The sequence below is a fragment of the Onychostruthus taczanowskii genome, unplaced genomic scaffold, assembly GCF_017590055.1.
Source record: "Onychostruthus taczanowskii isolate IOZ18803 unplaced genomic scaffold, ASM1759005v1 scaffold10, whole genome shotgun sequence".
NCBI lineage: Eukaryota > Metazoa > Chordata > Aves > Passeriformes > Passeridae > Onychostruthus > Onychostruthus taczanowskii.
The window spans coordinates 10,179,875-10,207,499 of NW_024496526.1; the positions used below are offsets into that span (position 1 = coordinate 10,179,875).

At 38.7% G+C, this 27,625-nt stretch overlaps 1 protein-coding gene across 1 annotated transcript in view; it reads right to left on the bottom strand.

The window, feature by feature from the left end:
- Positions 1–5,769: 5,769 nt before the first annotated feature.
- DPP10 (dipeptidyl peptidase like 10) overlaps positions 5,770–27,625 on the bottom strand; it is a 244,744-nt gene continuing 222,888 nt past the window's right edge. Inside the window, exons 17-26 of the mRNA XM_041405727.1 lie at positions 24,783–24,830; positions 22,574–22,672; positions 22,396–22,465; positions 15,732–15,926; positions 14,398–14,452; positions 10,772–10,871; positions 10,038–10,096; positions 9,877–9,949; positions 8,224–8,297; positions 5,770–6,880 (exon numbers count right to left, since the gene is read on the bottom strand). Coding sequence (XP_041261661.1) covers positions 6,743–6,880; positions 8,224–8,297; positions 9,877–9,949; positions 10,038–10,096; positions 10,772–10,871; positions 14,398–14,452; positions 15,732–15,926; positions 22,396–22,465; positions 22,574–22,672; positions 24,783–24,830 — 911 coding nt within the window. The 3' untranslated portion in view covers positions 5,770–6,742. The remainder of the gene's footprint in view (positions 6,881–8,223; positions 8,298–9,876; positions 9,950–10,037; positions 10,097–10,771; positions 10,872–14,397; positions 14,453–15,731; positions 15,927–22,395; positions 22,466–22,573; positions 22,673–24,782; positions 24,831–27,625) is intronic.

Below are 27,625 nucleotides of genomic sequence, written 5' to 3' on the forward strand. Positions count from 1 at the left end.
GAGATAGGAGAATCATCTCCTTTCAGTCTCAATATCACACAAACCCCTCCCCGGACAGATTTCCTGTTCCCCAAGAAGGGCAAGCACAGGGAAAGTTTCTGCTTTTGACTACACAGCTCCCTTTCTCTCCCCCCTTTCCCAAGGGGGCCTTTGGGGCTGCTGCCAGCACTCCCCAGACCATGGCTGCTTTTAAACTCTTCCCCAGTGCCAAGGGAACGTAAGGCAAACATTAAGAGAGCACTGCTGTATTCTCCTTGTCAGTGAACCCACACAGCACTGGGTGAGTCTGGCACTCAGCCTCTCAGGTTTGGTCTCTGCTATAATGAATGAATAATCATCAGCACACCAAAGAAATTGCACCCTTCTCATCACATCATAGTATGACAGAAAGAGTCTCGTCCTAATGCTGTTTATGGACCACATTTCAACTTCTTCACTCAGTATAAAGAGCACCTTGCTCTATTTTCCCACTGTGATGAGGCCTCTTTTTGAAGCACTGTGCTCTTCAGAATCAGCCTAACCTGTTCTTCCATTTTTTTATTGCTAAGCCCCTAGCTGACACTACAGGCTTTGATTTTTAATTTTTTTTAATAAGAAAATGACTGATAGAGACTCAGGTCCCTGTTGGAAAAACCTGCTTACAACTTTGCTTCCAGCCTCACCTCAGAAAGAAGTTCTTGAACAAGCAACATTTAGGAAAAAGCAAAGCTACAAAATTTTATATGCTCTCTCACATTGGTCCATTTTTAGCCTAAAAGTTCTGCCTAAATCAATTTTCTACACTGCCTTTTCTTTTGTCTTGCTTAATTCTGATTATACTGACAAATTACTGTTCTTATTCCTTATGTTCCTCACTTTGCCAGATATGTATATAGATATGATGTTCTATATTTTTCATATAGTTCAACAGTTCATAGTGTTCTACAAGCCCAAATATTTCACTGGTATTCAGATTCACTGTATTTCCATAAAAAATTCCTACAAAAAAAAGATAAGCTCCCCTGTCCAAGCTCAATGCAATTTCCACTGCAATTAAAAAACCTGTGAGTCTAATAAATTTAGTGTCTACTACAACCCAAAAGGAAGAACAGTTAACCTGGCAATGTAAATACCTTTAAATGTAACAATTTTCACTCTTGAAAAATGAAATATTTTATTGTAACTGCTTATTTTAAATGTGGAATAATATTCAACATAATTCTTATCTTTTAATGACTACCTGAATGTAGGATATAAATTAAACACAGCACTGAAAATCTGAAAGAAACCATGTAATTCATCACTCTTTTGAGGAAACAACAGAATGGTCTGGCTTTCCTGCCTTAGTTGAAAGTTTATTGAATCAAGCACTGACTGCACTTGTCTCTAAGGTTTCCTGTGCACCACTTTATTTTGGAGTGACAGCTCTGTATAGAGCAACATATTGCAATAAAGTGTCTCCGTGCTTGTCTTCCCAGAACACTTTTCTTTCTTCACCCTCTCCTAATGGTGCTGAGACCCTTAAGACTGGACTCAACACACTCTTTTATTTGTCAGATGTACGTGCCAGGAAGGAGCTGAGGGGTGGAACAAACCAGAGCACTTCTTCAGGCACGTGCTGCTCTCCATTAGGGTTTTGGAGGCATCATTCTATTAAAAGAGCTCTTCTGCAGCATTACCAGGCACAAGATATTCTGTCCACGCACGATATGCCCTTCCCTTTTTCTTCCACAGGGAAACTGGAGCACTCCCAGGACCTGCTGGAGCTGTAATTGCTGCCAGCTGCTCCGTCAGCTGGGTGTGTGGAGCTGGTCACCAAGCGCCCTGGCCAAGGTCCCACCCTCACCTCAGACAAACTGGAGAACAGCAAGATGCCCATATTGCTCTGTCATTTATAACAATATTCTTCCTCTTCCCAAGGCAACAATTTCACACATTTTCCCATCATTTGTGTTCTTTGATGGACTAAACTCTTGGATTATGACCCCCCCTCCACAGAGAGCTGTGAATGTTCTGCACTGCCTGGGGGATGGGAACACCTGCCTGAACAGGAACCTGCTCCCCACACCAGCCTTGGGACATCAACATCTAAATTCCTACAGAAGCACCCTGGAGAGCTGCACTCTCAGCTCACTCAGGACTCAAAATATGTTACAGCAGAAAACATCAATTTTCTTAGGGAAATACTTCCTATGTATCTCCCTACCAACCCTCTGATGGTTTCATCAATCAGAAGTTTTCTTTTTTTGTTTTTTCTTTTTTTTTTTTTTTTTATAGGATATTTTAATTAAAAATAATTGTGTATATACACACACACACACACACACAATTTGTGTCCTCAAATGGAGTATAGGCATTATTAAATCAATTTTGTTGTTATGTTCCACTCAGATAAAATAGGATATTGGATTTCTGAATTAATTATACAGGAAAGAGGTCTGGTTCTGAGTTTAATGGAAACTTTGGACTGCATACACTCAGGTGGTTTAATTTCCTTAATTCTATCCAAATACCCAATCCAACAACACTGTAATCTGCAGACATTGGAAAACAAATATTTTACTCACCTCTGCACATTTAGGTGCTGCATTTGTAAGATGCCTGTAGTTTTACCCCCCAGTGAGAGAATCACTAACACTTGTCATGCACCTACCTCCTTGAAGACGGGCTCCTTCTTCACTTCCATGTCTGAAATTCAACAGACAGAAGTTTAATTAAATTCTTCCTTTCCTTTTCAAAAATTCAGGTGCCTGGGAAGTTGTGACTTTCCTTAGCCACATCCCAGGAGCTCCCCATTCTCTGCAGCACTCTTGAAATCATCCAGAGGATAAAGAGAAGGAATCTTAATGCCACTGAAGAAGTGCAGAAGATGTATCAGTAATCAATACCAGTGAGGTTCTTCCTTCCCTGGAGGCAACTGACTTGCCAGGATGAGTTGCTTGCAGTAAATATAAAAACACCAGGACCACTGCACCTTGCCTGTGTACTTTTAAACTGTGCAGAAAAAAAAAAAAAAAAAAAAGTGGTATTCAGGATCTCTAGGTTGTCTTCCTCTCTTGTTTCTTCTGTGAAGTCTAATAAACCTGTGAGGAGGGATACGAGGTCACACCTCGTATCCTCTGCATTTTATTAAAGGAGTCAACACTCAATATTCCAAGTTTCCAAGGAGAATCTTTGGCTTCAGATCAAATAAAAGCTCTTCTGCCTTAAAAGGTGCAATTTCTCAATTAAATGAATCTAACTGACTCCATACTCCAAGTGCCAGAGCTGAGAGAACAATCATCTTCACTTTCAGCCACAAAGAAAAATCTGCATATGCCAAAAACTGAGCGACAAAGAGCAGTTGGTTATAGCAAATCACAGCAGACGTTGATAGAACCAGGTCATAAATAATTCCATCCTTGCTGCCAGAAGATTAAATAAATTAATTTAAAAAATAATCAGCCTCTCTTTGCACTCAACAATCTGGGGAAAGTATTCCAATTGACATGCAGTTATGCCTGGTTTTGTAATATAATTGAAATTTCAATATGACCTACAGGTTTCATAGATTTTGCAAGTTGTAGTAGCAGAAAAAGGAGCGAGGAAATCAAGAAGGTAAAGATAAGCTCTAGCAAGGAGTAAACGGATATGCTGATTCCTTAGGTTTCCATAGAAAGGTCTATTCTAGTATGTGTCATATTTTAAGGACAGCTGAATCAAACAGCAATTTTTCAGACTTAAAATGTCATCATGGTGCTTGACAGCAGGTAAGCTACAAAAAGTCAACACTTGTGCTTTTTCAGTGCAATGTTTACTAACTCTTACTCTACTGTAGATCACCTGGAGTAATTAATGATTGCCATTAGTTATGATGTAGAATCTGATAGGTAACACTGTTCAGTTGTGTTGCAAGTGGAAGGATTATTTCAGCAGGTCAGCAAAAGTAAAGGGACATCCTACACTAAATTCTTCAGTTTAACTAGCAGAGCCTGCATCTGGCAAACACTTTTGCAATATCTGAGTTCAACTCATGCAAAAAAAATCAATAAAAGCAATTAATTTGTGTCTGATGCTCACCCTTGTGTCCACAATTACATAAAAATACCTGTATTTGTAAGACAGTGTGAGAAACCTTGAAAACATTAAAAGCATACCACATTTCCACCCAGATTTCAGATAACAGGTTTTTAAAATGTATCAGTCTTGCCAAAGGCATTCCTAGAGAAGGCCATGTCCTATGAGACGTTCAAAGTTGGAAAAGCTGGAGGTGGGATGTTGGGGTAGAATGAGTTGGGAATGGGGGCCTGAGACAGAGCTAGAGGGAAAGGAGGAAACGGTGCGGGATGCAAAGATCTGGGATAACATTTCCAGAGCACTGCTGAGACACAGGCATTCCTTTTGCAGGTAACTAAACCCAACTAACTGTGACACATGGCAAGCATGAGCACGGAGTGTCTGCTTTGCAGAGGAACACCAGCACATTTGGGGGAATTGGCCTTTTCCCAAATCCTCCGCACGCCGAGTCCAGGCTCAGCACGCACCCACAGCCTGTGCTTCCTTCATGTGCATTTGGCTCAAACTGGGGAAAAGCCCAGTGGACTCAGCTGGGTGAGGAGCTCATTGAGCATGTCTGGTGAGGAGAAGCAGGAGCGTTGTCAGGTGAGCGTTTATTAAGTGACGGGTGTCATTTATAAAATCACAAAGCAGCAATCCCAGCCAAGAGAGGACTTGAAAACGACGCTCTTCCATAGAAAAGAGGATTTGCAAAACCTTGTTTGAATCCTGCTCTTAATTTTTTGTTGTTGTTTTGTGTGATCTTACTGTAGTGCACATTGTAGCCCCCATAAATTATACCCTACGTACACTATACATATGTACTCCATATGTCCTATAAATGCCACAAAGCAAAGCCAAGCTTTGTGGTGACACTGGGACCCAAACAAGATATTATTGCACATTAAAATTGTATTAAACTAATTAAAAAATAGTTGAACATTGCTAACAAAAGGAGAGAATTACTAAACATTAAAAGACAAGAGACTTTTTCAGTGTTCCATAAAACCACGCCTTTCAGACAAATTAATTATTTGCATCATAAAAAAAATCCTAACAGTGAAAGAAAATATTCCAGAAGGAAGTGATGAGTAAAAAAGCTTCAGGTGATTTTTCATTACATTAAAAACAATTCCCATTGTCATAAAATATGCAGAACGTTACATCTTAAATAGCATATTTACCTTCAAAAATTACTTTCTTTTTAGTCTTGCAAGAAATTAAACCTTAATTAGATAGGAAAGTTTTTGGAACATATCCAGAAATAAGAAAACTACAGCTATTACCCTATAAGTGGCACAGCATCTGTCAGGAGTTTTCACATACCTTCAGGAAGATATCTCAAATTAAACCAACACTGCACTTGGTTTCCACGACCAGAGTTAATATTCTGCAGACCCAACCTGGCTACCTTGTTTATTTCATAGTTCCAATTTCTATTGCTGCACTTCACCCTGGCAAATAAATGGATGCACGAGGGGCTCACCCTCTGAATAAATAATAAAATCTAGCCTGTCAGATCTTCCTTTGCCTTGAATGAAAAACATTTCATTCCTCTGTGATGCTGTTGAAGCTAAATCTTCTTGCAAGAGATTGAATGAGCAGCCTTGGAATAGAACTAAAGGTGTGTTCGAGCTACATCACCACCTCGATGAACATCAGAATTACATCTGAGAGCAGACGGGAGGAAAGGAAGATGCACTGTACAAAATACGTCTTCATTTGAGGAGTAAAGTATTACTCAATGGCATTATACATTGTTAATAAACTTTCTTTATCTGAAACTATAATTTAATATTTATGTATCTAATTTACATGTGACAAAGTAGCATATTCTAAAATTAGAGTGTAACCAGCAAACTATTAACTACTATAAACAATACCAAAACACAACTCAAACATATTTTAAGGAAACAATAGATACATTTTGGACTGGGGAATGATTTCAATTGTTTCAAATACAGCTGTCAATTACATTTTGAAAAAATTTCTTCAAGCTCAGAATTTTTTTCTGCTTAGGGATTCCTGGATATATACATAAAGAACAAGAGCACACCACCAAAGTCCCTTATTGGTTACTAATAGGTACAGTAATAATTGTAAATTCTTAAATTGTGTGGGGGAAATAATTTTCAATAACCACATTATATGATGCACTAGACAATATCCCCTTTGAGCAGAAACTAGAAAAAATACCGTGCCCTTTATTATCTCTGTGGTTTCTTATGTGTAATAGACAGCAGAAAAATTGCACTTATTGTAACATTGCAGTGTTAGATTGCAGTTCACCTTTTAGAATATTAGTGGCCATAATACTTATGCTAGGTTGTGCCTTATGCAAAGATGAACAAAGATGTGCATTTAAATTAAAAAAAGAAAAACAAAACCAAAACCAAAAAACAAGCAACCACTTACAGAACCAACAGTGAGGATTAACATAACAAACATGCACTAACCCTACACTTATGCAAAACTAAGTTCTTCCAGGAAACTGTAACCAACAGTTGACCTTCCACAAAGGTAAAGGTTTTGTCCCTTGGTAATATGTTTGGGCTTTGTAGTTGAATTCCAGTTTATTAGCTCATTGTCTGTAAATGTGCTGTTCCACTGTGGTACCCTTTAGCTGCCCTTGAGCTTCTGCAGAATCTGCAATCTTACAGTCACTTTTATTTAAGGTTTTATTGAACCGCAGAGTAAGTCCCCTTCAGTACTACACAAATAGGCTTCCTTATTCATCCTCTTCAGGTTCCTGTGGTAAAATTGGTGTCTCCTCCTTTAAACAAGCACTAAAAAACCCAAGGATTGTGCTGTAAAGGTGATATTTGCTTTTCTCAGAAGCAATGTTATGACCTTCATCCGGATAGATCTGGCAGAGGAGAAAGGAAAAAAAGTAAATAGCTTTTAAAGGCTTTCGAAATATTTAGGGCTCTAATTTTCTTTCTCTGATCTTCAACATGTTTTAGATGACAACAGGATGATAGCATTAGTTTTATGGCATCAAGGAAAGCTAATAAAACCCAAAGTAAGACTCATTCTCTTGGAATTTGAACTTACATAAAACAACCACTGCAGTGGGATCTGCAGAATTGAAAAAAATTTATATTCTCAACCATTGTGCTTACAACAGTTTACTTTAGCTGGCAATTTCAATAGTGCCTAGGCATCCAAATCCCATTAACATCCACGAGGATTAATTACCTCATGCTTTTAGGGACCTCTCGATATTTCAGCTTCTAAGATTTTGGCAAAAACCCTTTTTATTCATATCTTAACTATCTTCCTGTCTGGTCCAAAGCCCATCTTCTCTCCCTCATTGGGTGGATGTGGGCGTGTTATCTCTTAAAAAAAATACCACTGTGAATTTCTCCCAGGTGAGGCTAAACAAAAGATTTGCAGGCTGAATGAAGAAATCCAGGCCACAAGACAAGAGACCTGAGGAGGCCTGAGGCAAAAAGCTTCAGCTGCCTCCTCAAACCCAGGTTATCACAAGGTTACATGAGAGCAGCTCAACGGGGCTCTTCTGGGAGAACTCTATATTCCTGCTTCCTCTTTCCACAGGCCTTCAATCATCTCAGCTGAAAACACACAGGCAGCAGGAGCAGATTCTACACTTCAAGTCCTTTTTCCTTCCCCAGGTGCCACCAACCTCCTTCCTGCCACCTCCTCCCTGACACGAGCTCACACTCCAGTGCAAGCTACAGATCACCCTCATCCCAGCAAGGTCGAGGTTTGCAATGGCCAACAAGCATCAGGAGTATTTGGAGAGACTGATTCAACCAAAAACCTCTGCCAGCAGCATCCACGTGCTCCAGGTGGGTCCCATGCAAGCCCGTGCCTTGACAGAGGCTCTGTTGTGACAATATAGGGAAATCACTCTCATGTGACCAAATATCTTTTTAGGTAAAAAGGAACCCAAAGTAGAGACATCTCCATGTTACAAAGAGTGCCCATGATTCCAGAGCACTTTGTATTGCATTGTAGGATAAACAGAGAAAAAAAGAAAGACGAGAGAGCCCAGGAGAACAACAAGATGATACAGCTCCTGACATCCATACAAACAGTGAGAAAAATGGTATTAAACAGAGTTCTAACTGCAAATTGAGGTAATAGCACTGAGTTGTGGTAGAGAGGGTCCTTTGCAGCAAAGAAATAGCAAGAGGAGGTTAAATGTTCAACTTTGTTTATAGGAAAAGTCACAGGTGCACATACCTGCATAGTGTAATTAGCCCCAGCTTTTATTAGACGCTTAATTAGTTCTGCTGAATGCTGGAAGTGAACTTTAGCTGCAAGAAAACATTTGATATTATTAGAAACGGCTACAGTAATATGAAATACTTACCTGTTACATAGCTTTGGCTGAAAACATTTCCAGGCTCTGTAATTACTGGATCTGAAGCTATTTCTAAGGCCAGCCCCACCAGCAACAGGATACAGGGTGTTACAGCAGAGGTTTTGGAGAAGGAGCTGGAAGCCCCAGGGGAAACCACACTTTTAATTTAGTGAGGACTCCTCTCTTTACCCTTGATTTACACATACTGTGATAGCTCAGAGATGTGTAAAACCATTCTGTTTAAAAATAATGGCACCTTCTGATTTGCTTGAAAGAAAGCACACTGCATTTTGTATTGCTTGCACGGGGTCATTACACCCCACTCTTTAGGTAATGGACTTCCTGGAACCTATCAGTAACCTGATCTTTGTGTGGCAAAGCCATAATTACCATGTCTAACCCTGCAGAGTTTAGGGTGCAAGTGGGCTGGGCAGTGTGTCACTGGATGTGATATTGAGCAGGGGCAGCAGACAATCAGACTACCAGGGCAGAGCACCCTGCATGGCTCAGACATCATCAAAGTCCCAGTTCCCTCCAGCTCGGTTCAGAGGGGCAGAAATTGCTGCTGCCTGTTGCAATCAGTAAAGCCTGAGCCCCCCATGCCTCCTCAGTCACCCAGTTTATTTTCAACCCTCCCTCCTGTGCTATGGGGGAAGCTCTGGACAGGGTCTGCACCCCTCTGGTTGCACTTTGGATCCATAACATGGGTTTGGCAAGTCAGGGATGATGGGCTGGCACTGTGCCAGCTGTGTGTGGGCACTGTCACCTCGGCCCTTGCCACTGAGAGGCACTTATCCCTTCAGACTGAGTATGAAACCTTGTATTATCCCACATCCACCAGAAAATGCTGGGAAAGAAGCAGGCATGTCAGTCTGTACAGAGCAGCTGTTTGCATCACTGTAATTTGTGCCTGCATCAAAGCTCATTCTTTAGACATCAGTTAAGAAAGTTCAGAAGAATACACTGCAGTGAAATCAGCAATTAAAAATTATCTCAATTCATACGTCTTATGATTCCATCTAAAGTGCTAGAACTTACCCTGTATTACTCATTCTCTGTCTTAATCTACTACTAAAAGTGTTGGTGCTATTAAAAGGTTCTGTGTAGCTTCAGAAGGTTTGCAAGTACCTTGTAATTACTTAGATGAAAAGATTAACTTCCCATTTGGTAATGTACTTCACCAGCTGTACTGATAGTTCTGCAGAATTTGTATGAATTTAAGACAACATTAAAAATGTATGTTGTGCTATTAACAATTCATGTAATACCTTTCACTAGCATCACAGTGGTCCACAAGATTTAAGCAAATTAAAACATACAGCACCTAAAAGGTGCAAATTCTCAGCAAAGAAAAGCATCCTTTCTGAAAACCAGTTCAGAGTTAGAATTGACAGTTGAAACAAAAGAAAAAAATCCTATCAGAGGGGAAAATAAACTGCAAATGTACTTGCTAGGTGTGTGCCTCATCAGCCCTTGAACACCTGCCTATCAGAAGCTCTGACTCCAAATTAGCTGCATCTGTGAATACTTACCATCAGCTGTCCCATGAACTATTAGCAAATCCACTTCTTTTAAACCATGAAGATTGTGTAATACACTGGATGCCTGGTGAACAAACACACACAAAGCTGTAATTCAATTGCATTTTAAGACTAAAATGGTCATTTAAAGTTACTTTCTTATGCTAATTTACCTGATAGGTAATTTCATCTTTTGATGGAATCCCAAGGTATCTTTCTGAAAAAGCTGATGCTGTAAAAATTAAAAAAAAAAAAAAAAAAACAAACAACAAAACAAACCTTGTGAATTCCAAGTTATTTCTATTTTAAAATTCATCATTTCTGACCTAGAGTCCAAAACTATTGAAGCCATGAAGTTGAGATGTTCATTTAGAGACACAGAATGTACCATTTAAACCCACTTTTATATAGTTAAAAAAGGAAACCAACCAAAAATCCAAATTTATTCTCCACAAAAGAAAACCCCAACCCCAACCAACAATAAAAAACCCCAAGCCCAAAAGAAAACACAAGCTAAAACCCAAAGTCTAACAGACCATTACAGTTTGGTTTTGGTTTGGTTTTGTAACTGAATGACAACATGGCTGATATTGTACGGAATTCACTGCTGACCATAAAGGATTCATTCCTAATAGAAGATTTGATTCATGCTGATATACATAAAGGATTCCTAAGAAAGGAGGTAACTGCAAAATCAGTGCTGTCAATAAGACCATGTCTGTTGTGGGTTTTGGTGAACTGTCCCAGTGTCAATTTTACTTTCACTTAAAGACGAGACCAAGACACTGAGGTAAAATCTCACCAACATTGTTATGATATCTGCCCTTAGTTAAAATAAATAGCAGCTCCATGAAAAAAAGGTCTTTTGAATAAAGTATCACACAGGTTTAGGGCAGGGAGCACTCACCATATAACTTCATATCTGTGATTGGTGCCACCACAGCTCCACACTTGAAGAGCCGCTCGCTGGATTTCAGGATCATCGATGCAATGTAGCCACCATACCCCTAACAATGGGATGGAAATTTTCGTTCCTTTATTTCATTCTAGCAAGAATAAAGCTAAAAGCTGTTGTGCTAATCCAGTGGTACAATTTTTATAGTTTAAGGGGGCATAAAGATCCCATTGACCTGGTCATGACTTTTAATCTAGGCAGTTAATGAGTATTGAACATTTTTTCACCATCTCTGGACATCCCCTGGAAAAGCTGATGCCAGAGAGTCATGAAACCTTTTTGAAAGCTTTAACTTGAAACTGCAGACTTCCTTGAAATGACACTGGCAATCCACTTGTACACCTGTAATCATTCTAGACTCACAGAAAATGGAATTCTGAATGTGGCACCTGGAACCAATGATTTACTCACATATTACAGGGTCCTCAAATTTCTCTACTTGCCATCTGTTTTCCCTTCATTAGTACTGAAAAATTGGTATTTCTTCAGGTATGTTTTTTGTTGTTTTGTATTTGGCACAACACACTTCCGGAAGACAAAATTATCCCATGACAGTGAAAATATAATGCAAAACACCAATAGATCCAAAAAAAATTATGCATCAAGTGCCTACAGTTTCCTCATGGACTTTTACAAATGCTGCCTGCTCCTGTTCTTCATGTCTAAATATTTATTGAACAGATTATTTCTGTGGAAAAATGGTAATATTTGAAAAACTTTTAACCTTATTTAAGAAATATAAGTAAAGAGGTTTCTTGTTCTTTGCAATCAATCCATATTAAGGGATGAACATACTGAAGAAAATACCAAATAGGAGCTGGACTTTCAAAGGAAATGTGTGGGGAACTGAGTTATTCCTTTCCCACATAAATTTCAGCCCAGGAGGCTAAGAGCCATCCAGATCTTTTCACAAGCAGGAGTAGATTTCACCTAAGACAGAATTTTTGAGTGGGCACCTGTAATTTGAATAATTCAAAGAGCTTAAGAGAATAGCAGCTTTTCTCTGCCTCTGGGTTTTGTCTCTGCTTTTACTTTTGTTTAATATTCTGTTTGTGTCTTGCCCAGTAGTTCCACAGCACAATTTTAATCCAAGGGTAGGTATTGCCAGGTTATTTGTTATTTATTCCATGTGTTCATTAAGACCTTGTTTAATTCTCCTGAGAGTTTCTTCCCTTTGTGCCTGTGTCCTTCCTTCCAGCCAGGCTTTCCAGGACAAAAACATTACAGAGTGAGTTATTTATAAATTCTTAGAAGCATTTCACAGTGACATTACTATTCCATATGCCCTGATGCAAGAACATGTGCTGCCTCACTCACCTGCTGGGTTTCTGGGGTTGCAGCCTAATTGCCACATTTTCTAGAAAGACATTGGCTATAGAATTGTAACTTATTTTTAAACTCTCTTTTCACTTCCATGAATAAAACCACAAAGTCCAGGGAGCCACAGTTGGCTGACAGCTCAGGAAGGCCCTTGGATCTGGCATTACTTAGGCTTGCACCCCTCACAGAGATAAGCAAGGGGGCATTGGCAGATTGCCTGGCAATTTTCCCCACTCTGCCCTTCTGGACAGTCTTGTTACTCTTGTGCCTCATTGACATCATCAGTTGCGACAAGAATTTTACTTCTGTGTAGCTCTGAAACCTCTTAGAGAGCTTCCTGAAAGTGTACATGTCCAGTTTTATGAGATCAGCACTAAGCCATTACAAAGTCAACTTATTTTTAAGCAAAGTGCATATTCTGTTTCCATCAGTACAGCAAATTTAATGCATACAAATAAAAAAAAAATCCATGTTTTCCTATCATGTTCTTGTACGTGATGCAAAAAAAATGAGCTTTAAAAAAGATTTTTAATCGACTCTAAAGCAGAGTGAAGGAAAAATAGAATTAACCCTAAGAAGGTGTTAAATATATTTTTATTGCTAATTATAAAACTGACTTTTAAATTTTATGTTTTATTTTCTTTTGACAGTAAAAAAAAAACTCTGAAAGGTTAACTTGGAAAGGGGAAATTTCCCTGAATTCAAAGCAGTGTTGAAAGCTTATTGAATTTCCCACTCTTCATTCCTCAACACCACTTTCAGAAAATAAATGCAGGAACATGGCAATCAATAACATTTTATGAAAGAAAAGAAAAATGGGGGTAGGTCTTGGCAGATATGTAAAGCTATGGTTACAGGCATGCTCTTCAGTAACTGTCTCATCACATCACTCTCAGGAAAAAAGATACTGAAGAAACTCTGGCAGAAAACAAGTGGGAATTTTCAAGTAGCAATGAAAAGAATTTCTGCAGGCAAAACCAAGCAATTCTGGCTGCTCAGGGATTTTATTCCAGAAACAGTATTTTCAATCAAAGTATTGAAAGAGGAAGAGGATATGGAGAAACACTGATGCTTCTATGCCTGTGTACTTTCACATACGTTGGTAACAGGCATTAAAACCTGAATAGAAGTGTGTGCCACGATCGCCTGGTGCATGAAATTGGCCCTGCTTGTACATCCTCAGCTGGAAAATCCCTGGCTGCTCCCTTACAACCCAAATACTGGTTTTGACCCAAGTGAAACGCTTGCAGTGAGAGTTTCTTTCTTAGCTCAAGGAGTGCAGCAGGAGCTCAGATCTTTGAGGAAGGTCATGTTCATGTGAAATGTTAATAACAGTCACAAACATCAGCCAGTCCTCAAAATGCTACCATGCAGGAGGTAAATGTCACTCTCCTCATCCTGCATCCAGACAGGCTGAGACAGGCAGGTTAAATGACTTGCCTGAGGCTGTGCAGCAACTTGGCATCAGAGTGAGAACTAAGGCACTTCGTGGAGAAACACATGCTGCTCCTAAAAGTGATGACTGGGGGGTACTTGATCAGGGTTTGTAACTGCTTTGAGCTCAAAGGCAGAAAACAGCTTCATTTTTAATAATAATAATAAAAAAAAAGTAACAAATTTAAAAGGTTGCACATGCAGGTTCATAGATGAAGCAGCAGTTGTGGGGTGTTTCTAATTGCTGCTTTTTAATAGACATCAGTAAAATGCTGTTTAATTTGCTACTAAAAGTCGAGCCTTTGCCTCATTGTATCTTGTGCTAGGGGCAATGACACACAGCTGATAAAACAGCAAAGGCAAGATTTCTCACTGGTGCAACAAGGAACTTGCTGACAGTACCACAGGGTAGGTGCTCAGCTAAGCTCAAGGGTCAGTAAAACATTCAGATATAAAACCTGTATTTTATAGGACAACATTGTCAATTTAACTGCAGACCAAATATAAAACTAAAACAAACAAGCTTTCACAAAACCCAAGTCCCTGTTAAAAATTTCTAAGGAAAGCAGAATTTTTAACAAATACTTTCTCCTTCAGATTCTGAAATGCAAATAGTGTTATATCATAAAACTGATTTTATTGACTTAAATACCTGTTCTGAGAAAAAAATACTGTATAGAACAGACAGTAAACTATGGATGGCTTTTCCTCTCTGTATTAATAACTAAAATTGTCTTTGGAAATATATAAATATATTTGTTTATGAACTGACAGTGCTTTCTTAAAGAATCATGATGATATAGCCTGCTATTTTTGTGCATTACCTTTCCAAATATACCCAGTCTCTTAGGATCAATGAAGGGCTGTTTCAGAAGTGATCTGAAAGGAAAAAAAAAAGTTTATCTTTAAATTTTATCAAAGTAAAATGATGGATTTTACTTTTTGAGTATAGTATGTAAAGAACATTATTTGTGCATCAAGGAATTGCATGGAGATCAGGTAGAAGAAGAAATGACATCCATACAAGTAGTACTGCACTGGGAAATGTGATTTGCTTCCTAATTCCTTTTTCTTATGTTAGATGGTGTTTGGCCCATCTCGCCTAAATTAGATACCTGAATTTAAGCATCCTGTCTAAATTACCCATTTACATCTGCTTTTGAGTAATGGAGAGAAGAGAGATACCCTTTAGCATTCCTACACATGTTGGAAACGTCTCTCATTCTGGGGAGGGTCATCCCTCAGAAATACCAGGATTTTCCAATGACTAGAGCTTAAATGTCTGGCTTTGACCAGGTGCCTAGTGCCAGCTAAAGGAAGGTAAGATGAATGGAACTTCTTGAATCTAGATAATTATGCAAATAATTAATTCTCTCTCATCAAGGCCATTAATCATCTGTGGTGAATTTTATACAGAAAAGACAGAATAACCTGAGGGGAAATATCAGACACAGCTGCTTATTCATGGAATGGTTGAAGCACTGACCCCTTTCAAAAGAAGAAAAAATATCTGGCTTAAAATTTTTCCTTCTGTGGGAAACCCCAGAAAAAGTCCAGCCAGACCGTGGTATGAGCCATTTTGACACGTGCACCCTGAATAAGGAGTGTTGTCAAAGCTATACACGACTGCTCCACAGATAGAAATTACTCTTTTCTGCAGCTGGTAGAATTATATCAGTCTAAGAATGATAATGCAAATAAGAAATAACAGGCATTTGCCAAAATGCTCTCATTTCCACCACAGAGTTCTGGAGTAATTGCACAAAGCAAATGGAGTTCTAGTGGTGTAAATTAGAGCAGTATCCTATGGTATACACCTAAAATATTGTAACACAAATGCATTTATATGTTAATCTGGACAGCAAGAAATTTACCTGCAGAATATAGGCAAATATGAATTAGCTCAGGTGGCATATTTGGATTGCACAGAGCAAGACAGTTTTATCAAAGAGAAGCACCAACCCAAAGAAAACCCCCAAACCACCTCTGATTTTTTACTTGCTGTTTGTAATGGAAGGATTAAAGTCTCAACATTTGCAACTGCATTAAAAACCAAACATAACAATGCAGATAAAACACTCTGGGTAGTTTTAGTCCAAATGCTCATTCATCCAGGTGGAGGCAGGGGGAAAGACAAGAAGAGTTTGCACATACGTACTCTACAGCTGCTATTTGGTCCTTCACTTCCACTGATCCTAAGCATCGATGGACCTCCTGTAGGATCTTGAGGCCTTGAAATCCACTCCCTCTGCCATCAAATCGAGCTACGATGACATTATCAGAGTTGACAAGCACTGAGTCCCAGTCAATGTGAAACTTATCTGTAACCAACTGGCTGCCTGGAGCTTCATCACTGCAAATACCAACACACCAGACACAAACGAAGACTATTGACAATGTGATGCACTGTGCCGAGCTCTGATATTTTATTTAGCCTATGTGGCAGAGTTCACTTGGTTATGCAACCCTGCTGAGCTACTGTCACTTCCATCAATTCCATCCCATTAGGGCTGCAAGCCCTGCAGCAAAAGAATTTCTTTAACTTTATAACCATTGAGCTGTGGTGCTGCCAATACCTGAATACACTTTGCTGAAGGACACAGAAAATTAAAGCAGGTAGTGCTGCTTATAATAAAGTGAAGGAAAAAACCCCAAACAAAATCACTAATGGCTAGCTCAGTTCTAGGAAGGCTCATGCAGAATTTGTAAAGTCTCACTGAACACACAATGAGGTAAATTCATTCAGCACCCTGATTACCATTTTGTAGGATATATAATACTATTAAGAAGGATGTCATCTGAGAAAACAAAAATAATTGTATTATTGTATCCTTGAATAGATTTTTTGAAATAGAGTACAAAGACTAAAGCATACACTGGAGAAAATTCCATTTTCTCCATCAAAATTCATATGAAGAAATGGATGCAGGCAGGAGTGATAAGTCTATTTTATGACAAAAAAAAAAAAAAGGTGGTTTACAGCACAAAAGGTGAAACAGAATGGGAAAATGCAGTTTCTAGAAGAACAATAAGATTTTCCATTGAAGCCAAATACACTATTTTCCTTACAAAGAAAGTAAAATGTCAGTTTTAAAAGGGAAGTTTGTTATTATTTTCCCCCAAGATAAACACAGAGTAAAAGAACAGGCTACCATGAAGTTGTACAAAATGCAAAATAGTTCTATGCGGGCTGCATCTGCCAGTGGAATGCAAATTAAAATGTAAAATGTCTGTGCTGGCTGTATGGAAATTAAATTGGATGGTCTGTGGGACTATCCTGTCTAAGGTGAAAGAAAGATGAAGACAGAAATTATTATTTTGTCAAATAGACTTATGTAAACCCTGGGGAGGAAAGAGAGATAAAATATCCTCCAATAAGTCCTGTCTTATAAATACAATAATGTGCTGATTCAGTATCTGGCTTTGGCTGTGGATAACATAGACCATCTTCAAGGTAATCACTCAGTTAATTAGCAAGCGTATGATGAACGTGTGTGTTCTCAAATTCAGTCAGACCTATCTATTCAGTTGCTATATCATGTACTGAGATCAGGATTACTTGGTTACAGACTCAGCCACAACATGTTATGCTTGATTTACCATTATCTTGCACATCAGGTTTATTCTTGGCTTTATAAAAAGAAACTAAGGGCATTTTTTTTTTGGTGTTCTTAACCAATTCAGTTGTGATTACACTAATTACTAACATTGTGAAGCAATGAGTCTGGAAATACTGTCAAGTGAGCTCTGCAGAAAACACACAATTCAGGAAGTATATAATCATTATTATTTGCAATAAGGAGCAGAACAATACTTCCCATTTCTGGGAAAACCATAGAGAAAGGTTTTCAGAAGAACTACACATTGACACAGATGTTTTCACAAAGTATTTATCATTACTTCCAATAATAGGTGCCTCAGACCAGTTACAATTATTTGTAAGTTCTTCCAACTTTCCACAATAATACATCAGAAATATCCACGTTTGACTAGGTAACTTTCCAACAGATTAACACATTCCACACAAGTGAATATATTGGGAGTCAGTCTGCTTTCCTCCCTTTAAATACGAGAACAAAACTAACACAGTGATCACATTTGATTTATATGTGTTCTATATCTAGGTTATACATACATCTGGTGGATATAGATATATTTCTAGACACTTAGGAATAGGAGAAGAACCTATATAAGAAGTTATAAGCCCTTCTCTAAGCCAGAAAGTGCTTAAAACCAAAAAGTGTTTTAAATCAAAGGTAATACCCTTAGTGAATTCTTCCAATAAAAAAGAAACAACAAACAGAACCTCAACAAGTTTCTCCCTGGGTGAGAACTGACAGTGTTGGTTTCTTAAGCTCCTTTTGGAGGTCATAGCTGGGCTCAGAGTTCAAACACTACATATTGTCCAGCCCTGCATGATGGGTTGTTTGATGCATTGCTTTAGGAAGTAATTTTCCAGTGGCTGGTTTATTTCAAGAATGTCCATATAAATAATCTGTGATAAGCATTTAAAGTTATTTCCACTGAGGTACATATCAAAACTCCTATTAGCACCAAAAGGTCTCTACTCTTCAGTTGCCACTATAAAATGATATTGAGTATCTGAGGTGTGCTGCTGTCCTCCAGAGAGACAGCAGACATATATTTCTCAATATTTGCATTATGCCTCTCTATATTTCTTATAGTCTTTTAATAGCTTGTTCTCAAAGCTGCACAAAAGATTCACTTTCCAATCCTGTTGCCTCATCCTGCTATCAGTCCTGAGAGTGCATTCACTGGGGACATAAACAGGTTTGACTGTTTGTGAAAGGCCTAAAACTTTAATCAGTTCAAAACCAGGTAAACCAACCCCTGCTTATGACTAAAATAAAAGAAAACAATTAAATAAATAAACAAACAGAAACCTCTCAGAGACAATTCACTGCTACTTTGAAGAAGCTGGGTTTTTCCCCCCTCAAATTCCAGGGCAATCTTTCCAGTGATTCAGTTTTACAATATCAGCTTATATATTCAACAACTTTAAATGGCATTAAATAATAGATACTGATATTTAAGATACATTATCTACATATTTGAAGGAATGAGGTTAATTACCATAAAGGAAAATAAAGAATGATTATCAGCCCAGATTTTATTACCCAGATTAAATGCCAGTCTTTACTTAATCATTTCCTGTGTGTTACCAAGAAGAGTACCTTCCAACTTTTTTAATGAGTAAGGTGAACCATAATGAGGAAATCAAGGATTTGAAATTTAAACTTTGATCTTAATTATATAGAAAAGAGATGGTAATCACTTTTTCAGGCAATTGCTGTGCAGCTCTCTAATGTATAGCTACACTGTGTGTATTACATCAGAAGGAAACTGAGTGTGAAACATTATCAGTGGTTTAGGAGAACAAATGGAAGAAAGGAAAGTGTTTTAGTCTATTTAACATTTTATGGGCTACTCATCACAATTCTGGAAAGAAAAGGAGTGCCAGCCAACATAACTGGTTTCTACAAGAGGTCTGTTAGACAGCACAGCCATCCAGATGGACATAAATTTTAATACAGCAATACAATGACCTACTATTTGAGTATTGCAGCTTGCTTTGCAGCTGCTAATGGATGAATGCTCATGCAATCTTTATGCTGATGGTTACAGCATAATCAGGTCCTGGTCCTTAAGCTGAACTTAAGGATGTCTACATGGAACTGTACTCAGTTCTCTCCCAGGTTTCACACCAGGAGCAGATTGCTCAAGCTTCATTCCAGGATTCAGCCTAAACACTCAGGCATCTGGGGGCCATGTGCTGGAATTTCAAATTCACCTGCAGACATCCTTGCATGAATACAGAAGCCTTTTCACAGTCATGCACCTTTGAAATGGCTACTAGCTTTCAGTGATTTGAAAAAAACCCCAAAGAACAGATCACACCAAACATCATCCCCATAATAAAGTCATCACCTGCCTCCCTTCCTCCCTCTTTTCTCCTTTCCCTCTTCAAAGTGCTATGCTACTGAGACAGGAAAGCAAACCCCACTTCTCTGCTAATACTCCAGTTTTCGGTTCTTGCATATTCTGGATTTCTATTTCTAAGTGCATTTTTCCTGCATCAAGATGTTTTATAGAATCTTCTTTCCAAAAAAAATGGACATACAATTAAGCCAACATTCTTACCAAGGACATTGATAAGCACTCATTTTCAAAGGTTTTTCTTCTCAAAAGCTGGAATATAATGATAATCATATCATGGCTGAGAATGGAAGAAAGAAAGCAGGGGCAGCTGAACAGTGCAGAAGACAGCACTTGTTATCAGCCCCCAGTTCTCATCTAACACTGCTGGCAGTAGGAACAGGATGTTTCTCCATCAGTCCCAACCACTCTGGGACTCAGAAAAGTCAAATATCATCCACACAACTGATCAGCATTCCTTATAAAAGCTACATGTTCTCCTTGGATCTGAATACTTTTCTCTTTTCTTTTTTTTTTATTGAAAGTAGTACTTCTGATCATAAAATAAATAAATAAAATAAAGAAATAAACCTTAGGATGTCAATTTGGAGCTGTGTGGGTCAAGAAATTACCCCCTATACACCCAGAGATATCCAACAGCTCTTTTTCAAGAGCTAGGCAGAATTTATAAGGCTCAAATAATCATCCCACAAGGGAACCTCCCGTAACTTCAGTTACAGTTTGCAGTTTTATATTTCATTTGGGGACCTCTTTAATAGAAAAAGGGATTGCTGGCAACCTTACCTTTAAGTCTGTAAAAAGCTACTGAAGAAATACAGCTTAATGTAACTTCTTTTTCTTCTAGGGAAGAGGAGGACACTAAGCATGCTACAGTACATGAGCCAGGACAGATTTAAAATTTTCAGTTTCATTCTTTCACTAGTGTATAGGGTTTTCTAAAAATAACCCCTGCTAAAGCTAACACTGAGAATTCAGTATTGCAAAGAATCTGACCTAAAAGAACCAAAGTCCCCATAATATAAATGTAGATACAACAATTTGTATTCATAAGTTGATGATTTTCCTTTTTATCCCACAAGCCTATCATAAAAAAACCCCAAACAATTATAAAACATAACCATACATCATGACTTGGCCACATTATTTGCTCAGTGGGTACCAACAACTTTGGTAAGTTTAAATTCAGACCCTGATTCAATGCTGTTCTCACTTCTATCAACTCTTGATATCGAAAAACAATTCAAAATAGTATTTTCTTTACCTTTTTTTTTTTTTACTTTTGCTGTGATTTCTGGCCCGGGACTTGTCAGGTTTCTGATCTTTCCCTTCTGTCTTCTCTAGGTTCTACATGAGTTTATAAACCCGTATTTTCCCACAGCTGTTTATGGCAGATTATGTATTTTTCTGGCATACTTGAAAAGGGAAGCATTGCACCGCTTACACCTTCGTGTTTCCCTGCTGTCAGAAGCAGGAATAAGCACAAGTGTTTGCAAGTCCCTGCAGTGCTGCTGGAGTCAACTCACAGAGTCAGTTGGCCTTGGGCACTCGTATAAGAGCTGCTTAAAATATAATCATTCCTCCAAGATCATACCAGGAAATGCTGCAAAGATGAAATAAAATCCATGTGTCCTGTTTCTCCACAAGAGAAGAAAAAATATGTTCGTGAGCCAATTAAAGCACAGAGCTTCCACAACTGCAGATAATTACAACTGAAATTTCTGAGTTTTAAAATACAAACTGGGCTTGGAAATAAGGAGGTTTGTGCCTTTCTGTCCTATTATCTGATCTGAGCGGAGGAATTTGGGATCATTCAGCAGCTCAGGTCTGTAAACACCTCACAGGTGGGTCTGTGCTGTCATTGATGGGAGATTTGCTCCAGGTGGCACAGCTCAGTGCTGTGGCATTTTCCTCAATTTAGTAGTGCACTCCTACATGTCTGTTACTGAAAATCACATCAATTCTTTTCAGCTGGGACTGGAAGAAGCTCTGTGTAGGTCCAGGAAAGCTTTCTCCACCCATGCTGAGCTCGGGTGGAGACAGGAGTGATGCCCTGAGCTGGCCATCACCACTCTTGCCAGGTAGGCTTCAAACACCCTCATGACTGTTCTTTTCCTCTGCTACACATGTGAGATACACAACTTAAAGGCTGACTCCCCCTGCAAGAAACACATCCTATCTCCTTTTAAAAGAACAGCACAGGTTTCCAGGGAATACCATTCTCCTCCCATGCAGCTTTTCTACAAAAATCCACAGACTTTGGATCATGCCTATCATGCCTTCAACCACTGATGATCAAAAGTAACTTTTATTTCATTCTGGAGTTGCTAAAAGCAGTTTTGCTTTACGCATCTCAACTGAGCCCCTTCTGGAAGGCCTACTCATTTCTCTCAGGGATAAAAAGGAGCACATGCCCTGAGTGAGATGCTCTGTGGGCAGGATCAGTAAGAGTCCAGGAAACACCACAGGACTACTCAAAGCTACACCGTCAGAAACACCTCCCAAACATGAAAGTACAGCAAAGCACAGTCAGGTTTGACTAGCACAAAAAAACCCCCAGGTGTCTCTACCGGGCAGCGCCTGTCACAAAATCTTCCCAAGAACAAGCCTTTTGATTTCTCAACTCAAATCCATGAGATTTTTTTTTCCTACAAAAGGTAAAAAAACCAACCAACCAAGAGACAGCACCTGTCACAAAATCTTCCCAAGAGCAAGCCTTTTGATTTCTTAACTCAAATCCATGAGATTTTTTTTTTCCTACAAAAGGTAAAAAACCAACCAACCAAGCAAAAATCTAATTTCGGATTTAAATCTTTTCTATGGAGCTTTTTTTTTATTATTTTGAGTGATTCCAAATGGATACTTACATTATTAACAGAAGGGCATACTGGTTTCGATCCGAGAAGTCTTTTGGCAGTGACAACTGTAAAGGGAATTCTTTTAAGAAAAGAGCAAAACATTAAATGCTGGTAGTTACACAGATGAAAAACAGTAACATCGAAACAAAGTTTTTGGCTTGCTAAAATAACATTTTGCCAGATTTACCGTAATCCTCAATGTGAAGCATTTTGATTTCAGTCTTGTGATTCTTTTTCTTAAGAACAACTTCTTTCAACACAGGGTTATTTTCCAAAATATAAAACTCTAGAAAACAGGAAGAAAAAACATGTTCAAAGGCATGGAAAATCATCACAGCAGAGATACATCAAGATTCAAAAAAAATTTTTAAAAAGGACAAATGTGCAATAATCTTGCAAACTAATCTTGCAATGAATCTTGTAAATTAATTCCCTCTGTAAATACTTTTTTTTTTATAATGCAACTACATTTCAATTCAAAAATATAGACAGCCATTTCAATTTTTTGGCTTTGGCAGGCTTTTTTTCCTTTATGCACCACCAAGGAAATTTCTGATGACCAACATGAACGTCAGCATCTCTGACAAATCCTAAGAGCAGCTGTAGCAGCACAAGGCTGCTCTGCTGGGCAATATCCTAAGCCTCATGCAGACATCTTTTTCCCCAATATTACCTACTCCAAGGCAATATTTAGCCAGCACAGCTAAATGTGGTCACTGCATGACCTTATTTGTCTTCTGCACTTCAGCCAAGAGCAAGATTATCAGCGTGGTTTAAAGCTGCAGGCTAATTTGAAACAAACCTTTTACACATGAAAGAATAGCTAATTTGTTCTTTTAATTTTTTTTTAACTCAAATTACCGATCTTGCTTCCAAAATTTAGATTTTTTAAATTAAATAATAAACTCTTCACTTAGGGCCAAAAAAGATAATCTGAGGAGAATGCTTGCTCTGGGCAGTCAACCAAAATGGTATAATTATAGTCTGAGGATGGAATAATTGAAATAATCCTTAATCATTCCTGTATGAATTGAAGAGGATAATCTAATCTTGCACTGAAACACTAATGGTAAATTACCTCTTATTATTTGGCTTTTTGTTGCTACAACAAACAACGTCCCTCTATCCTGACTTGCTTTATTTTACTCTAAGGTGCTGCACATAAATCTCAATTTCAGTAATTCACACTCCATAGTACTTTAGATGCAGGTAATAAAGAGCAAAAGCCTGCCTTTACAGAAATGAGGAGCTCCAAAGAAGTCTAAAATGCATTTATTTGAGCAATAGCTACCCTTTATTGAGCTGGATAAAACTCACTGCCCTGGGTGTGCTGTGGAACTGGGCTTTGCAAACACAAACAAAAATGCAAACACAAATTTCCTTTAAAAAAAGGGTAAAAAAAAAGAGAAGGAAACTAAAGTGCAGATATTAATTAACACTTAATAGCACGACACTGTTTATCAGGATGGTACTTCAACATGAAAGATTAGCTTCTCTGAACAGTGACTGGCTCAGGACAAAGGGGATGCAGACAGCTGCAATTCAGGATTTCTGGATTCTGAGAAAAAAATCCTGGGGATAATCCCATTAACGAAATGAGGATATGTAAGAGTTGGTGTAGTGCTTTTGAATGAAAAGTTGTCTCCCATTCCTGTAACCCACACTTCCATGGCAGTGGGGTCACAGAGGAGCTGCAGGTGGCAGAGCTGTTACCTCTACTGCACCACCAGGAAAATTCAACTGCTGAAGGACAGTCTTCCACTAAAAAAGCACCTCAGCAACCAGGAAACAGTAACAGTAAATACTGGCATCAATAGACAAGAAAATAATGAATAAAACTTGACAAATAGAGGTATAGAATACCCTCCTAAAAAGCCTTTATTATTGGATTTGTCTTCATTGAAAATGCCAGTGGAGGTTTTCTGGTTTGAGAAATAGAAGAGAAGGAGTAGATTACCATATGTAGGTCAGCTTTTATGATCAATCATCCAAGGACTGTACCTGACTTCAACATAATTGGAATTTAATTTTAAAAACATCTCTAAAAACATCTCCAAATACACAGAAGGTATACTGCAATGGCAGCATGATCTACATAGGAAGTGAAAAGGATGAATACCAACCTGCCATCTAATTCACTCAAGTATAAGCAGAAGATGAGTCACATGCATTTAGTCCAAAAGATATCTAAAAATCTGGAAAAGTATTAGGATTGACTCCTTTCCTTACCATTTTCTGATGCGGATGTTGCTAAGAGGCAATTAATAGCACTTTATATGAATTAGTTTTCATGTAATTGCATGACATTTTTCATGTGCTTACCTTCCCCTCTCCCACACTCCTCAATGAAATTAGGGATGATAAGAAAACTTACTTATTTCATAAGGTATACTCACTTGCAGTATTACTTGTCCTGTGCACACTTACAACTGGAACACCTGGTCCTGGTTTGAGGAGAGAAGAAAACCAGAGGAAGGGTGAGGTAGTTTGTACTGGAGCACCAGTTACCACACAAGACAGGATCCTGGAAGCTCCATACACACAATTCCCTTCAAATACAGCAGGAACTCCACTGGTACCTCTTGGAAATGACACAGGCTGGGCTACAGTTCCAACAAAGCATGAAACAGACACTGCCTTCTTCCTGTTCAGCAGCCCAGACCCTGCACCCAGAATGACCATTCCTTTTTTTTTTAATAATCTCCATGTTCAAGTTTTAAGTGATGAATAAAAAAAATTATGGATGCATTTAATGGTACTATTTAAAATACAGCAGCTTGACATTCAGAAACTTTAAGTTGACTGGGAAATGAATTAATGATAATATCCACTTATTTTCTCTATGAAAAAATGATAGATGTGTTGAAAAAATATATTTCACATTATTATCTGTTTAAGAAACTCCCTTGGCATGCAACCTCTGCAAAACCAACAGCATCACAGTTAAATCTAGGTGTGATGTAGTCTAATCCTATTTCACATGCTTGATTTTCACTGCACCACTAAGAAACTAAAAACAATTCTTCATGCCAGCAGCTGCTGTGCAAATGCTCAAGCTGGTATGTGAAACTGGCATGACCAAGAATTCAGCCTACCCAGAGTGGCTGAGTCTTGCTGTCCCTGCTCTGAAGATCCCCACCAGTGTAAACCTGCAAAGAAAATCTTTTGTCCCCACCCCCAACATGGAATTTACACATGAGAAGCTCTATTTTACCTCAGTGCTTAAATTACAAGCATTCAGTCACTATTGGGTGATGAAGAACAATACAGAAAAGCTGAAGTCCCTGAGGACCCCGTGGCAGATGAAGGCATGGACCGTTTGAAATTAGGAGTTACAACTCTCTTTTTGAGAAAAAAAAAAAAAAAAAACAAAAAACCAAACCAAACAAACCAAACCAAACAAACCAACAATTCCCTTTGAAAGTCAAGAGACAGAGCTTAATTTATGTGTTTTGAGAGGTTGTCTCTCTCAATTAATTATGGCATGAGCCTAGGGAAATGTAAATACCTGAAATAAATAGCATGATGACATTCACAGCCTTCACTGAAGATTTTTATCAGTTTCATTCTCTCCCTCAGGGGGGACGATTGACAAAAATCTTACAGGTGGATTGTTGACAAATCACAGCTTTCTGCCTTAGCTCTCTAAGAAGATAATTTCATAAGATGTCTCTTCTGCTTTGGTTTGGTTTTATTTCCAGTCCTTTTTACTTCTGAATTTGTCATTTTGCTTTCAATTCTTATTTAAGAAAGACCATTTCTGAGCAGGAAAGCACCAGCATTTTCCAGCCTGTCTCTATTTGTCATACTAAAAGATGGAAGGATGATGACATTTTGAAAAAAGGCAGATTGCAGTAGATTAAAATGTTGATCAGAGGGAAAAAAAAGACAAATTTGTGTCAGAGGTATTGTGTTACAGTGCATTTTTCATGTGCTTACTTTCCCCTCTCCCACACTCCTCAATGAAATTAGGGATGATAAGAAAACTTACTTATTTCATAAGGTATACTCACTTGCAGTATTACTTGTCCTATGTGTTACAGTGCATCCGAACAAAGCACAACACTTGGATTTCCCACTTACCTCCTGTCACTTACCCCAAACCCACAGTTATTTCCTGCTGTATAAAATGGGAGAAACAATTACTCCCTTTCTAAACTATCTCATTTGAGTGGAGAGAAAAATATCTTGCTAGTGTTTGTCAAGTGCTAAAGGAAAAATCCCCAAGCAGTGGAAAGTAAGCGCAAAGGATGCGCCTACCAAAACTGAGAGGCTGAGGAGTCAGTCCTCCATCTACCAGACAAGAAATAACTCCTCACTCTGGAGAGTCTCTGGAGATGGATACAGCTGGTAAAATGAGAGATCTCCTGGCTGAGGGAAACTAAGAAGGAAAAACAATCCTAATAAAGGTGGTTGTGGATGCACAGGAGGTTGAAGAATTGCAACTTATACAGATAGAACCAGCCCTGAGTCCCCCAAGGGTTTTTCTGGGCAAATTGCTTTTGTAACAATTGGGTGAAGGCTGTTTGCTGTGGGAAAACGAGTGTGTATGCACACAGCAGATGTGCCATTTGTCTCCTCAAAGCAGTTTGCTCATACTCCCACAAGTAGGAGAGTTCTGATGCCAGTTCTATGGTGACCTTGCCACCAGTGCTGACATTGCTAAATGCCCAGCCCAGCCCAGGGCCCTGGCACTCCACAGGGGCCACGCTGCTGCTGTACCTGCCAAGCTCTGACGAAACACAGGAGAAGTAGAAGACCCTGAACTCCCAGCCAGCATTATCTCCACATTAATGTTAAAGGCAGAAAAAATTAATGACAGTGGTTTAGCATCCCTGCCCAACCAGGGTGGTCTACTGCACCTCAGTGGAGTGCAGGTTTAATCCTGGGAGGATGATCTACAGCCTTCCCAGCTCAAAGAACTGCCAAAGTCACTGAAAGTCATGAGCTTGTGAGTAATCACATGCATAACCTCCTACTGGCATCCACATTTTTACATCCAAGAAGCACATTAAAAATTACAGGCTGAATATATTTTGCTAAAATAGTAACAAGATGCTTTTGGACCCCAGCACATTGCTGATTCAGGGCAAAAAACTCTTCCCAATTTATCAACCCTCTCTCCTGCAAGAATCTGAGATTTACCCCATAGGGATTACGTCAAGCACAAGGGAAAACTCTGCCTAAAGCATGAGGAGCTCATTACTCAGAGAAGGACCCCAAGATTAGCTCCATCACT